At 41.9% G+C, this 16,862-nt stretch overlaps 1 protein-coding gene across 1 annotated transcript; it reads left to right on the top strand.

Moving 5' to 3' along the window:
* Positions 1-6,851: 6,851 nt before the first annotated feature.
* Positions 6,852-12,323, top strand: LOC137278353 (uncharacterized). The gene is made up of 4 exons (XM_067810640.1): positions 6,852-6,977; positions 7,467-7,846; positions 8,733-9,050; positions 10,425-12,323. Exons 1-4 carry the CDS (start codon positions 6,975-6,977, stop codon positions 11,782-11,784), a joined length of 2,061 nt encoding a protein of 686 aa, XP_067666741.1. The 5' UTR covers positions 6,852-6,974; the 3' UTR covers positions 11,785-12,323.
* Positions 12,324-16,862: the final 4,539 nt, after the last annotated feature.

Here is a 16,862-nt window from a genome sequence, read left to right as displayed (position 1 = left end):
AAAATTGTCATTTCGTTCAATCATCATCTATTCACCATCATACTGGTTCAGACTACCAGACGCCTGCAACACATTTTGACATCTTGGTGGTATATTCATAGATTCAATGACATATACGATGACAACCAGACTGGATTAAGTTACCCAGGTCGACATCATCAGGTAAAGGTACCAGACAAACGCTGTCAAGTTTTTGGCAGGATATTCCGGACAAACAGAATATTCTTAGTACTGTTTTCTAACACATGAAGAGTAATCCCCAGAGATACTGCCATACTTTGGCTTTGACTTCGTTTCCTGTATGGACATCACCAAGAAACTCTTCCCCAACGAACTGGCATAACACATCTACCTGTATTCGACGACTGTTTCCGTACCGAGCCCACCAATTTCAACAATGTGGGATGCTGAAGCAGAAGGTTGTACAACAGTCACTCTTAAGACAGAGTGAAGCAATGTGACCTTACGACAGAATGAAGCAATGTGACCTTACGACGGAATGAAGCAAAGTGGCCTTACGACGGAATGAAGCAATGTGACCTTATGACGGAATGAAGCAATGTGACCTTACGACAGAATCAAGTAATATGACCTTACGACAGAATGAAGCAAAGTGACCTTCCGACAGAATGCAGCAATATGACCCTACGACAGAATGAAGCAATGTGACCTTAGGACGGAATGAAGCAAAGGGACCTTAGGACGGAATGAAGCAATGTGACCTTAGGACGGAATGAAGCAATGTGACCTTAGGACGGAATGAAGCAATGTGACCTTAGGACTGACTGAAGCAATGTGACCTTAGGACGGAATGAAGCAAAGTGACGTTGCGACAGAATGAAGCAAAGTGACCTTACGACGGAATGAAGCAAAGTGACCTTGCGACGGAATGAAGCAAAGAGACCTTAGGACGAAATGAAGCAAATGGACCTTGCAACAGAGTGAAGCAATGTGAGGTTAGGACGGAATGAAGCAGAGACCTTAGGACGGAATGAAGCAATGTGACCTTACAACGGAATGAAGCAATGTGACCTTAGGACGGAATGAAGCAATGCGACCTTAGGACTGAATGAAGCAATGTGACCTTAGACTGAATGAAGCGATGTGACCTTAGGACGAAATGAAGCAATGCGACCTTAGGACGGAATGAAGCAATGTGACCTTACAACGGAATGAAGCAATGTGACCTTAGGACGGAATGCAGCAATGTGACCTTACGACAGAATGAAGCAATGTGACCTTAGGACGGAATGAAGCAATGTGACCTTACGACAGAATGAAGCAATGTGATCTCGCCTACCATACAGGTAACGCTTACTTTCATCATGCGTACCCCCCCCCTGAAGCTCGCTCCACCACGTGAGCCAAGGATTGCGACAGAGCCCCAGAATGCTTAACAAACTAAACGTAATTTACAACATCACCCTTTCTCCCTATGACTAAGTTTTCGCTTGCTGACAAATAATGACTTGAAAATAATGTTTGACAGTTTGGGAACACAAGGATCATATGTATCCCGCAACCAGCACCTACTCTTCTCTCCTTAATGAATTTTAATGAGCACTTCACATTGACATTTGTGGCAGTGAACACTTCCCAGCTATCCTTTAAGAAATAAATCCAACGCGTTATCCATGTTATTCAAAGAATAAGTGGTCCTTGTATCAAACTTCTACCTGAATGTTTCAGTGATGAATCTGATTCAGGTATTTTTGATGTTTCAAGTGAAATAGCTGATGCGTGTATACCGAAGTCTTCTACAACCTCTACATGAACAGCAGTTCTTCAATTCAGATTGTTCAAATGCTAAATAGCGAAGAAAAAGCAAAGGATTATGTCTACCAACACGTGTAACTCAATCAAAAGTTAAATTAATATACTACTGTAAATGTGAAGACACGACATAAATTCAGACAAAACAAAGGTCAATCCTGGCGAAGCTATGTTTCACAAATTACGTCATGAACACCCATGGTGCAAAGGACAAAAGGTAAAGGATCCAAGTCTGGTATTCATCATCTTACGAAAGGTGAAACAGTATTACTAAAAAGTAATTATTAACTAGAAAGTCTGGCAAATAACTTATGAGAAACTTTAGCTCAACACAACAAAAACGTGTCTAAAATTTTTTAAAATGACCTAAACATGTTCAGTTGTGACAATGGTGACGTCTGTAACGAGCCTTTTCTCCATTCAAAATATATATTATCAGTTACTCAAACCTTTACAATATTCTAGAGACACTGCTAAATATATTTGATCAGATTAGGACAAGGGGAAGTTTCCCTTCATCGAGGTGTGATGCTGTGAAAAGCAATCCCTGATCATACTGATCCTGCCAACTACAGGTCCATGTCTCTTACTGGTTGGAAAGAAAGGTCAGTGTCCGACTTTTGTGATAATATGAATATTCAGTGTGGCTTTTAGCAAAATATAGTTAATCAGTGAGTTAAGATTTGAAGTCACGGCGACAATATTTCAGTCATATTGTGACAGCAAACAAGTTATAATTTTATAATGAATAAAGTTATTACATTTAAAAAATAATGTAAGCAAAGGACGATAAAACAACTGCTTTACCACAAATTTCAATTTAGGTGAGTGACTCAGCAATATTTCAGCTATATGGCGGCGGTCTGTAAATAATCGAGTCTGGAACAGACAATCCATTGATCAACAACATGAGCATCGATATGCGCAAATGGGAACCGATGACATGTGTCAACCAGGTCAGCGAACCTGATCACCCGATCCCATTAGTAGCATCTTACAACAAGCATAGTCGCCTTTTGTGGCAAGCATGGGTTTTCAATTTAAAAGTACAAATTAACACTAAAGTACATTTTTTCAGAAGGCGACAGTACAATATAATTGCAAGCTATTTATTGCAAACAACTGAAGTTGGATCACCATGCCAGGGACCATGGGGACTTACAGTACATGGATCCTTGTTGAATTTACACCGCCCCTTCAGCTGTGAGCAATTTAGACAAATCCACCCATATATTAAAACGACACATATTCTACGATTAAAAGAGATAGGAGAGATCAAACTGACTTGGAACCTTTTTGGCCTTGCGTATTATGCAAGACAGAAGTAACACTGACCATTTAGTTGGATTGGAAACGTTCGTCAAAATTGTTATCGTCAGTAAACAACACAATGTATCCATTTGGTTTTATCTTAGAAACGCAAATGATTTAATTTGGAAACATGACATATCGAAAGATCTTCATAAAATGGGCCTGAGAGGTCAGTTGCCTTTATTTCATTAACAGATCGAGATTTCCAAGTACGTGTGGGTTCCATCTTGTCTGATTTTTATGATTAAGATCTAGGTATGATTACACGATGCCATTTAGAAAGTGGTCAAATGCAACATATGTCATATTTGGGATTTCACTTTCTTAGTAAAGTACAAATTCTAGTACTTTTTTCGGTTGAGTCCCATCCGGGATTCGAACCCGCACCCTCAGAGTCAGGCACCTAATCGCCAGCACACAAAGTCAGCCGCCTAGCCCGCTCAGCCACCGCGACTTCCACAAAAAAATGAAAGTCGGACAACTGGTAGTCTAGACTGCGTACTTTGTGTACCCCTCTGATGAGTGTAAATTGGCACGGCTCCCACGGCCGAAAGCTATGATTACACGATGCCATTTAGAAAGTGGTCAAATGCAACATATGTCATATTTGGGATTTCACTTTCTTAGTAAAGTACAAATTCTAGTACTTTTTTCGGTTGAGTCCCATCCGGGATTCGAACCCGCACCCTCAGAGTCAGGCACCTAATCGCCAGCACACAAAGTCAGCCGCCTAGCCCGCTCAGCCACCGCACATGGAAGTCGAGACAGTGGCAGTGATTTGCGAGACAGTGGCAGCTCTTTCTCAATAGAATTAATAGCTGCTTAGAACGAAATGGTTTTAATGTTTCTAAATCTAAAGCTAATTGCATCCATTTCTGTCGTTAATATAAAGGATCCAGACTTACATATATTGGACACTCCCACTGAAGTAGTTAAGAAAGCTAAATTCTTGGGTATTATTTTTAACATCATCTTTCATTCCTACCTCTTATAAAATATCCCTAGTAAAATGCCTAGGGACATTAGAATCTCTAACATGTAGTCTCCAATTCATGGAAGATGATCACTTGACCCTTTTTCACTTTTACAGATGATTGATCCCTTCCACACTTGAATGTGTTTCCATCATCTATAAAGGAGCTTAAAAAAGCAATCTTAAAATTTTGAATTTTATTCATCATTCATACCCTGTCTTGGGTCTTTCAGAATTTCGCCCATTGACAGTTTGTACATAGAAGCTGATGAACCATCTTAATCATGACCTGTTTAACAGCACTGATTTTCTAATACAAGGGATGAATATTGCTAAGCTTAGACAATGACATCCTCGATATCTCCAGGGTATACGTTCCGAAAAGTCTCCACTATACCCTGGACGCATCTACGGGTCGGCCCGATAATTTTATTACCTCCCTTTGCTGACTCCGCTTTCTCACAGTAGCCAATCAGAGTGGTCGCCGTTATAACCGAATTTGCCAGTGTCAACAAAGGTAGCAGTTGCAACTGCGAAGGTTTGCTCGCCGTGCCACTCACAATTTGGGGAAATCATACATGCAGCAACTTTATAGGTCCGAAACCTTTTTAAAAACATATGCAAGAAATCCATCTAATACTGTCAGAGAACCTACGCATGGTTTGTTTGCCGAGTTTAATCGGTTAGAGAATTTAAAAAGCGAAAGTGAGTTGTGATTGGTTCGCTCAAATTCCCAGCGTAGACACCTGATTGGATAAAAAGCCAGCCAAGGGAGGTAATAAATTTATCGGGCTGAGCCGTAGATGCATCCAGGGTATAGTGGAGACTTTTCGGAACGTAGACCCTGGAGATATCGAGGATGAGACAATGAAGGATCTTCCTGGATCTTTAATATAAATAGAACTTTTATGTAAATACTGATATCATATAAATTGGTAGTGCATACTAATACCTAAGATTCGCTATCAAAAGATAAGTTCCAATATATATATATATATGAGCACTGTAAAACAATACTTATTTTTGTAAGTGAACATAGACTTCATCCAAAAGATTATTTAATGTTTAACAAATGGCCATACAATACTACCGACAAGAAATAAGGGAACTAATGTAATAATAGCGAATTTGAAACTGCTTTAAATATCCATTAAATTAATTTTAGGCGTCAAGTTCAATATCTGGTGTGTCCACCATGTTGGGCAACACATTCACGGCACCTTGACGGCATGCTGTTAATCAATTTCCGGATTGTTGCCCGTGGTATTGCCCGCCATTCCTCTTGGAGAGCTGCGCCAAGCTGGGCCAGGTTGGCGGGTCCTGGGTCCCTGGCGTACACCCTTCGACCAAGAACGTCCCAGAGATGTTCAATTGGGGACAGGTCTGGGGACACAGAGGGCCAGTCCAATGTCTGGATACCTTCTTGTCGGAGATATGCGGAGACAATTCTGGCCCGATGTGGTTTGGCATTATCATCTTGGAATACAAAATTTCGGCCGATAACTCTAGCCAATGGAGCCACAACAGGACGCAATATTTGGTCAACGTATCGCTGACCAGTCACCAAATCTGATCGTCTGTCATGTGTAATTGCACCCTACACCATGACACTACCACCTCCATATCGATCATGGTCAAGAATTGCTGCTCTGGCATATCGCTCCCCGCTCCGACGCCAACAACGTTTTCTGCCATCTGTGAATCGTAGGCAAAACCATGACTCATCAGAGAACATGGAGTAACGCCAGTGGCGCATAGCCCGTCCCTGATGCTACCTAGCGCATGCCAATCTTTGGCGCTTATGGTGAGCTGAAAGGGTGACACCCTTAAAAGGCCGTCTTGCTTTCAGACGAGCTTGATAGAGTCGGTTTTTAACGGTTGAGGTTGAAATGTGTCTTCCAGTGAGTGTGCGGAATTCTCTATTGATGGCAGGGGGCGATTTAAACCTATCGCGTAGAGCAATTAACGTAATGAGACGATCCTGTCGTGGTGTCGTTGATTTTGGTCTACCACGCCCAGGTCTCGTTGCAACCCCACCCGTTTGACGGTACCTATCCCACAGGCGTGAAATTACACTTTTTGATTTACCCATCTGCCGGGCAACTTCACATAATGAACATACTACTGAACACTACCATGTCTTAATAACTGACAACCCATCGTTCGTCAAAACTAAGACGCTTAGATAGCAGTTGTTGTAGATTCTGCACCAACAGGTAGAATATGTATACTGGAGTTGCAGAAGGATAAACTTAATTTTGAAAGTACCCGAAATATGGCATTACAACAAAATAACATTTGAAACTAAACAGTGACATGAACGTCTTCGTCATTAAAGTAGACATACTGACCCAGTCAACATTTCTATTATACTTTTTTCTTAAATTTGTTTTTCAAGCGTAAGCTTGACCAGGAAATGCTACCGTTCTGTGCTTCCCAAAATGAAGTAGAGCAATACTATATGATTACTATACGTATTGTAACATGGATTCCATTTGCAAATTATGCTCTGTTGTATTAGTCTATATAAACATTTGTGCTGTTCACTATGTTTGGAGGTAGATGTAAAGCCAAATGGTATTTCTATTCTGCAAAATATTTTAAAATGCAACAAAAGAATAAAGTTATAAAAATGTTATAAAAGTTATAATTGTCCGCGTGTATATTCTCTTCATACAAGAAAATCTGGTGGGTGAGTTCATGTGTAAATGTTTGTGGTGTTTTCCCCAGATAGCATGTGTGCAGGATGGGCTGATGTCAGATGCAGGGAGATAACCCTGTCTGAGCACAACAGCTTGGTATCTTTTCGTGATAAATTGGACTAGAATAACAACTTGTAATCTGTCGATAACAGGTTGGATAAGAGAAATGTATAAAGTTCCAGCAAATTATTGGCCTGCTATTCAAAGAAGTCGGAATGGTAAGAAGTGAACTTTCAAACAATTACTGAATGAGCCATTTTGAATTCATTTTAGCTCTCTAATCTACAGTTCAATTTCAGTTTAATAGTTTATTTATGATGGTGAGATGAGGATAATTAATCTATTGTATCGCCATACACATAATCATGCTCATCTACCTCGGTAAATTATTCACTCGTTTACAGTCAGTGGATCAATTTTACACTCGAGGCATCACTGGTCACTTTCCAAATCCTCATCAAATACATAATAATGATCGGTTACCCCAATGAAATACGGTCGCTGAATCGATATTGTACTCCCAGCATCACCTTAAACATAGGAAGGTGAGATCTGTCGCACTTTTAATCCTGATGAGGTTGATAGACAATTACAGTGGCGAAAGCCTTTGTGAATGGTGCGAATGTATAAGTTCTTGGCGCACGGCTGGATTGCTGATACTTCAGATGTCACAACCTACTACCTAACAAGTATTTAACATGTTTTAGGTGAATTTTCATCTTGTACTTGCTTTGGTGGGCCTGGCGGGTAGTGCAATGGCTGCCCACAGGCACTACACCACAACAACCCCGAAACCGAAGACACCTGAAGATTTAATGCATGAGAAGATGGACGACTTGGAGAAACTGTTGGAAACTGTTGCTAGGCAGATCATGCTTCAACAGTTGTTCTTCAATGAGCGGATCCGAAACGCTTACGACTCCGGTGTAAAACAGATCCGGTACACGAGGGAAGGACCGAGGCCATATCACAGTGACTCTCACTCGGGACAATTAGCTGGGTCCATCCATGACCATCCTGATCAATACCGAACGATGGGACTTGGGGAACTGGACGTCGTCCTCAATGGCATCGATTTCAGGACAAGGTATGGTTCCAACTGAATATTATTTTCTACAAAATCACTAACACCCTCATATGAATACTAAACAACTGTATATCACTTTTCACATATTATCTCCAGTCAAACACCGCTGTGGCGAAAGAGAAAGAACTTTCGTAAATGCTTCTACGGAGGTCTAACACAACCAGAAATTGTTGACTGCAAGACAATCGTCAGTCAGACACATTTTGTCTCAACTGTGTTCGACTGTGGCTCAAGTTACTGACAGTACCAAAGGACCAAACGTTTTACTTCTAGACAATCATTATTCCGACACATTTCGACTCAGCTGTGTTTAACTGTAGCTTCATTTACTGACAGTACTGCCTCAAAGGTGTTTCAAAAGTAAACAATAATATTATTTTGCTTATCTGTGGTAACGGCATGTAGTGCATCTCGTTAGATTTATTCCAGCATAGGAATCGGATGGTTAAACACGTTTTAGTCATTTGTCATCGAGACTTGTGAGAGATTCTCCTTTGTTACACATTTATTATTTATAATCTTAGTCAGCTTGGTGGTCCCTGAACTAGTACTATTGCTAACGATATATCTTCATTAGTACGAGCTTCTCTCGGTAGATATTGTTTTATCTACCTATGAAGGTCCGGGTTGGAATTGATCTTCAGTAGCCCATGCTTGTCGTAAGAGGCGACTAACGGGATCGGGTGGTCAGGCTCGCTGACTTGGGTGACACATATCAACGGTTGCCGTTGCGCAGATCGATGCTGGTGCTGCTCATCACTTTATTTGTCTGTTCCAGACTCGATTATTTACAGACCGATGCCATATAGCCTGAATATTGCTGCATGTGGCGCAAGCCTAAACTCATGCACTCAGTATCGTTTCATCATATACATCTTATTGCCAGACACAACGACTACAAGCTCCAAATGCCAGACAACAGGAAGATTATGAATGCAGTGAGAGATGTACCCTTCCCACCCGTTCCCGATGTCATCACTCGTCTAAACACCACTGATGAACAAGCGGTGGAGATGCGAGAGTGGTTCTCTGCCTGGCAGAATCAGAACGAGACCCACAGACCATACAAGAGCTACTTCACGCCAGTACTGTGCTACCTGGAGGGATTCATGATGAAAGATTTACAGAAGCTGTATGAGCCGTCCGGGACAAACGTACATCATTTTGATGCCTTGACGCAGGACGAAATGCTGCAGAAGGCCAGGTTAGTCACATATTCAGCAGATATTGTAGGAAAAGGATGCGTTGAGTTAATGTTTCTGTAACTAAAGCGAAATGCTGCAGAAGGCCAGGTTAGTTACACCCTGTTAATTTAGTGGGAATTGTGGGAAAAGGAGGCGTTTGGTTTATGTTTTTAGTGGCTAAATTTGGAGGACCCAAACATTATTTTAACCGAAAAGTGAAAATTAGTCGAGCTACTTTTGACAATGTCGATTCTAATCGGTGCGTTGGTGTTACTGAATGCAAAAGTATTCTAAGTTTACTATTCCATAACAAAGTATGTTTATGGGTAACAATAATATCTGGAAAAAGATGAAACCTATCTTTCGTCATCTTTTGTACATGACCATATATTGACCAGATACACACAGAATTTGTTTTCATTTCCTAAGTACATATTTGATGATCTTGGACTTAGTCACAAAGATATAAAAGTTACAAAGTTCTAAATAATCTACACAAAAATACTGGTCTCTCTGTAATGTCAGCTTCCACATTTGGAGACCTACTATACATCCTCCAATGGCACCATGTACAGAGTCTTAAAATTGATTTGAAAATTATGTTGACCTGCCAGAAAGTGTTTGTCCCGTATTGCTACTGTTCAGAACCACCAATCATGATCTGCCCACTGAAATTAGCAGTTGGACAAAAATACCAGTTACTGAAAGAAATTACCCACCTTGTAAAACAACTGATTTCTTTACTTACATGTCTGTCCAGGTTTGGAAAGTGAGAAAAATAATATGATTAAGCAATATTTTAGCACCATAACAAACGTCTTTAATATCAACGTATATTTTCATTTTCATCAGTTTGGAACTATTATCTATATTATCCACAATTTGTAAAATCGTTATGTTACTATCTTTCACAACTGAATATTCTACTCTGATATTTGTTCTCAATGCATGGTCACGTGTATTGCTATCAACAGCAAACAAATACAGCTTTGTTTTTTGTCAAGTTTTGAAATAGGAGATATAAACGCTTACTTTCATGGGATTACACTTTTTGGAAAATTAGGTTTTTTTCCTGGTTGATGCACGTTGTACTCCTGAGCCTAGATTTTCAAAGCTATCTTAGTCGTAAGTTAGTGTCAACGTATGTCACTTAATAGACAGCTGTTTAGTAGTGTGATTTAAACCTGGAGCAATTCTGCACTCAATCCTACTGAATATTTGTACTGGCATTTTATCATGATTCTTCATGTTCCAGAATTTAGGAAGATGCCATTATAGGTGACAGTTTATTTTCTCGTTGAGGAAACACACCTGTCCAAATGAAAGGCACTGATGTATTTTGAACATTTCCCTGCTAAATCAACACTATACATACTTCCCAAAATTCATTACAGATTTTCAGGATACTCTGGTATTCAAAGCAGCAGCCAAGACTTCGCCTACTTACCCCGCTATGCCATGAACGTTATCAATGGTACAATAGATACTGCCCAATGGAACTACCGAGTCGCCTGCCATCCTCTCAGCGAGGACTTGCCACTGAAGAACCTCAAACTGGTGGACGATTTGAACGTTAGGATGGCCAACAACATGACTTTGGATGACTACAGGGTCAGTCCTGGGGCCAGGTTTGACCTCAATGAAAAGACAGACGATCAAAGCTTTGTCTATGGATTGTTGGACAAGGTCATGCAAGAGATCCCAGGCAAAGATAATTACGGATCGATTAATCACGATATTCTGTTCACACAGAACATCAATGAAATCAAATTTGCAAACTACACCCGCCTCAACACGGCATACTATAGCCGATGGTACAAGGGTGACAATAATGGAGCAATGGGATTAAAAATTATCCACAGGGGTTTTGCTGACTTGTACTTCTTCATTGCACAGACTACCCTTCCTGAAGTGGCAAGCATGACCCTGAATTATTGTCATAAGAACAGGACAACACATAAAATGTTCTGCGAACCCGTCACGAGGCGGTATTCATATGCTATACCCCTTGAAATAGTATACCTGACCCCTCTACATAACTGGAACCCATACTCGATCCAATACAAGGGTGATTACAACACCAACTATGCAAAATCTGTCACTGCCAACAACAGACAGGGTGGGATGACCCAGGCCACAGCATTTGATGGCTCCAACAGTATGCACTGGTATCATACACCTGAACAGTTCTTTGACACGGCTGCTTTGGACAAGGACAACCAAGCCCATCGAGTGGTGGGTGTTTTGGACTCAAACGGAACCCCAAGAAAGGTGATGGCATCAGGAATGCGCACCATACTTCCGGAAATCCCAGGAATTGGATCAGTGAGGACTCGTTATCCCATTCTTCCAGTGCACGGAGAGGGTCTGAGTGTCTGGAAGGAATTGGATGCTCTTAAGGACATCACCATGAAAATACAGTCGAACGCTGCAGCGTTTGAGAAGAACCCAGTCCACGTTGACGAGGTACCAGTCACTGACAAAGCACAGCCCAGTGTCCACTTCCTTGTAGGTCCATCAGACCAAGCTCACGGCAATCACACCCACAATATTACACTCACCTTTCCACAGATGGAGTCCCTTGGTGCTGGGCAGTCCGTCACCGTCAAGACATCCTTCAACTCTGGGCACAGTCATCAAGTTGAAATCATTACCAATCTGGGCACGAAACACGTTCAGATAAAGAAATGCGATGGCCACACTGGAGCCTGCTCCGATGGTCACCCCTTGCAGCTCACTATTATCCAGAACTGAACGTTGATCAGTGTATCTGGTGGCAATAAACATTAGCATGTTTCTTTCTGTAACACTTGTATTTTGGGCTTGGCCTTGAGTGATTTAGTGACCAAGCATTTACTCTGCTTTAAACAATCTCTGACGCAGAGTGGTTGGGGAAAGAACGGAAGAATGGGGTTTAACAAAAGAAGATTGGAAGGTTAGGTTCAGGTCAGTAGCGTGGCTTCGTAACATTGATCTCTGGCGTTATTTTGTCATATATCCATCATATTGCTAACTGTGGTGTTAAACAGGGATCCGCTATACCACAACTGTAAAATATCATGGATGGATGGGTGAGTGGGTAGATGGATGGACGGACGGATGGGTGGACGGATGGATAGGTAGATAGACTGACAACTGTATAGTTGACTATCAATTCTTGACCAGTTGCACGTGCTCATCATGCGTTTTGTTTATGGGTGGTAATGTAGGGAAATGGTGGTGTGTTCATAATGTGTTTGTCCTTGAAACGTTTGTTAACATGTAGATTTCCTATCCGAATTGAAAGTTAATTATACCCAACGTTTTTCAGAGTATATATCAACATCCTAGTGTCGAGAGGTCCTTAAACATACATTAACACCTGATGTTCCCTGGGCCCACACACAAACTTCGCGGGCACACCAACCCATGTCCCTCTCGTATGGTGCACGACGTCGAGGGCGACGTAGTCTTTTTATGCAACGTCGCCCACGACGTCGTTCTTTCTTCACGGGCCACGGGATGGTAATTATAGGACACCATACCCTCGTGATCAGTGAACAACTTATAATACAACATTGAATTCGATATCACTTACTCACCATGAAGCTATTGTAAAATCTCCAATACTGGTATTTCCTCAAAGAGACTATAACGTATTATGATGTTACCACCAGTTAGAGTACTGCCTAGCAGGGGTAAAACTATATTTACGCTATCACAGCACCAAATCGGTGGGGTAGCCAAGTGATTAAGTGTCCGCTCATCACGCCGGAGACCAGGGTTCGATTTCCCACATGGGTACAATGTGTGAAGATCTGGTGTCCCCCACAGTCATGTTAATGGACTATTGCTAAATCTGCCATCACGGCTCCGTTATACATTTTTATATATTGTGTTTAATAGGCCGGTTTATATTCCACTGAATACATAAGAAACCGCACAATGGACTCAGAACTGCACAACTTCTCTGTGACGTCTTGGGAGTGAGTGAGTTTAGGTTTACGCCGCACTCAGCAATATTCCAACTATATGGCGGCGGTCTGTTAATAATCGACCAGACAATCCAGTGATCAACAGCATGAGCATCGATCTGCGCAACTGGAAACCGATGACATGTGTCAACCAAGTCAGTGAGCCTGACCACTCGATCCCCGTTAGTCGCCTCTTAGACAAGCATAGTCGGTTTTTATGGCAAGCATGGGTTGTTGAAGGCCTACCCGTGACCTTCACGGGTCGTGACGTCTTGGGCAAAAGGGAAGGAGGGAGATACCAAAAATGTGTGTCACAAGTTGTATCCTGATCAGGAATCGAACCTTGGACGTCGGGCATCTGATAAACAAATCTAAGAAACTGGCCAATTAAAGAGTTACAAGGACAGAATTCATTTGGAATCTGAAAGTATCCTAGTTCTGCATTAACAACAGAGCATGTTTATGTCGTGAGCGGGTGAATGAGTGAGTGAGTCTAGTTTTACGCCACTTTTAGCAATACCACGGCGAGGGACACAACAAATGTGCTTATTGCATTGTACCTATGCGCGAAATCGAACCTGATGTTCGGCGTGACGAGCTCACGCATTAACCACTAGGCTACCCCACCGCGCCTTGTGTCCAGAAACCACTGTCCACAGTCACACCATTTCTTAACAGCAGAGAGTTACAGCTTTTCTTGTAACTATCGGCGATTCCCGAGGATTAGATGAGGATTCCGACGCCCAAGAACGTTCAATCACCGGAATGTCACAATGTTTCCCGAACACGATACTTGAGGATTCAAGTTTAGAATTGGATCCCTACTTTGTTTGTTTGTTTGTTTGACGTCATTCAGCAATATTCCACGGCTGCCTGCAAATAATCCAGTGATCGACATCATGAGCACTGACCTACGCAGTTGTGATAAGAAATCAGTCAGTCTGACAACACTATGTTACGACATCCCACTTTTGTGGCATCAATTCTATTTTTCTGCAACATCGATTGCTACTTATAAAACGTGTTTTAACAATGGGGTGGTAGGGAAGTCCAGTGTTTAATTTAACGAAGCTCATATTTGTGTACTCTTTTAACCATTACATATGAAAGACTTGTGGTTAGTCTAAGCGGACACACTGTGCTTCATTCTCTCCCGCCAACGAAACCACAGACAGGTTACGTAACTGTCGCCAGAGCGACAGTGCAGAGGCGTCATGTGAGGAGGGGTTTTCACCTAGTTGTATCAGGGAGACTATATACGTCTCTATATTTGGTCTCATAATCCTAATTACTTTATAATCATACTTGTATGCATTTTTATACTTAATAAAAAGAAGCGATCTGCTGATACTTATAGAGAATGTATAACATGAATGTAGTATGTAGACATTTTATAGTTTGCCTGTATGAATCATAATTCGGACGCACGCCCTAGTGTATGTCGTCTGCATCATTACTCCTCACGACGAAAACAATGATTCTGTTGAAAGCTACGACAACTTAATAAAAACAAAAATGCAAACATTAAAATTAAAGTTATAGCAGCCATGTCAGGCTATTACCTTGTTCGGGGAATGTATCCATCAATATCCACAAAAACGAGAGATATTCATCTGCAGATTTCCCAAGTGATGTGTCTTTTAACAGTCTAATAGACGAAAACGTGATGTATCGTTTCAGGACTTTCACATTGCTGTATAGTTTCATTGGTTACCCAAGACAGCACACCTGGCAACTAATTGCGTCATTCTTTTTAAAAAGTTATTTAATTAGCCAATAATGAGCATTCAATCAATGTATCGGAGGCTAATCCTTTGAAAGAAGGGTGTTGTTTTTACATAGACAGAGTTACATTTTTACAGAGTGTATTCAGTATAGATTAGTAAATGTGCATACATAAACACTACCTTTTGACAAATCCCCCATCTAAATCCGCATAAAACCAATTAATCAATCAGCGTGTTATCGGTTAATCCTTTGATCGATCCAGACACAAGAAATCCCAAATGGGGGCCTTTGTCGGGTAATCTAAGAGGCGCTATCACTAATTATACCTGTTATAAATTCATTAACTAAGCATCAAGTGAATCGTGACAAATAACGTGTAGGTTTATACCACCTAACACGGATTACAACCTAGCGACACGAAGTCATTTTGACATAATCGTCTATGAAAACAAGGGTTGTAACTCGAAAACTCGAAACGAGGGAAAACAAATGTAGATGTATGGAGGACATGGAGATGTATGGAGGACATGGAGATGGATGGAGGACACTGGGATGTATGGAGGACATGGAGATGTATGGAGGACATGGAGATGTATGGAGGACATTGGTATGTATGGAGGACATTGGGATGAATCGAGGACATGGAGATGTATGGAGGACATTGGGTTGTATGGAGAACATGGAGATGTATGGAGGATATTGGTATGTATGGAGGACATTGGGATGGATGGAGGACATGGAGATGTGTGGAGGACATGGAGATGTATGGAGGACATGGAGATGGATGGAGGACACTGGGATGTCTGGAGGACATGGATATGTATGGAGGACATTGGTATGTATGGAGGACATTGGGATGAATCGAGGACATGGAGATGTATGGAGGACATTGGGTTGTATGGAGAACATGGAGATGTATGGAGGACATTGGTATGTATGGAGGACATTGGGATGGATGGAGGACATGGAGATGTATGGAGGACATGGAGATGTATGGAGGACATAGAGATGGATGGAGGACATGGAGATGGATGGAGGACACTGGGATGTATGGAGGACATGGAGATGTATGGAGGACATTGGTATGTATGGAGGACATTGGGATGGATGGAGGACATGGAGATGTGTGGAGGACATGGAGATGTATGGAGGACATTGGGATGTATAAAGGACACTGGGATGTATGGAGGACATGGAGATGTATGAAGGACATTGGGATGTATGGAGGACATTGGGATGTATGGAGGACAAGGAGATGGATGGAGGACATGGAGATGTATGAAGGACATTGGGATGTATGGAGGACATGGAGATGTATGGAGGACATGGAGATATGTGGAGGACATGGAGGTGTATGGACGACATTGGGTTATATGGAGAACATGGAGATGTATGGAGGACATGGAGATGGATGGGGGACATGGAGATGTATGGAGGCCATTGGAATGTATGGAGGACATAGGGATGGATGGAGGTCATGGAGATGTATGGAGGACATTGGGATGTATGGAGGACATTCGGATGTATAGAGGACATGGAGATGTAGGGAGGACATTGGGATGTATGAAGGACATTGGGATCTATTAAGCACATGGAGATGTATAAATGACATGGAGATGTACGGAGGACATGGAGATGTATGGAGGACATCGAGATGTATGGAGGACATGGAGATGTATGGAGGACATTGGGTTGTATGGAGAATAAGGAGATGGAAGGAGGACATGGAGATGTATGGAGGACATGGAGATGTATGGAGGACATTGGGATATATGGAGGACATGGAGATGGATGGAGGACATGGAGATGTATGGAGGACATTGGGTTGTATGGAGAACATGGAGATGTATGGAGGACATGGAGATGGATGGAGGACATGGAGATGTATGGAGGGCATGGAGATATATGGAGGACATGGAGATGGATGGAGGACATGGAGATGTATGGAGGACACTGGGTTGCATGGAGAACATGGAGCTGTATGGAGCACATGGAGATGGATGGAGGACATGGAGATGTATGGAGGCCATTGGGATGTATGGAGGACATTGGGATGGATGGAGGACATGGAGATGTATGGAGGACATTGGGATGTATGGAGGACATTGGGATGTATGGAGGACATGGAGATGTATGGAGGACATGGAGATG

This window comes from Haliotis asinina, chromosome 3 (assembly GCF_037392515.1).
Source record: "Haliotis asinina isolate JCU_RB_2024 chromosome 3, JCU_Hal_asi_v2, whole genome shotgun sequence".
NCBI lineage: Eukaryota > Metazoa > Mollusca > Gastropoda > Lepetellida > Haliotidae > Haliotis > Haliotis asinina.
Note: the sequence above shows the minus strand (reverse complement) of the source record. Positions and strands in the feature narration are given on the sequence as shown.

What these genes read in the sequence shown, in the direction of transcription:
- LOC137278353 (XM_067810640.1), top strand. An exon ending in GGCATCGATTTCAGGACAAG is followed by an intron (nt 7,847 to 8,732) that starts GTATGGTTCCAA and finishes TCTTATTGCCAG; the next exon opens with ACACAACGACTACAAGCTCC. An exon ending in GAAATGCTGCAGAAGGCCAG is followed by an intron (nt 9,051 to 10,424) that starts GTTAGTCACATA and finishes AATTCATTACAG; the next exon opens with ATTTTCAGGATACTCTGGTA.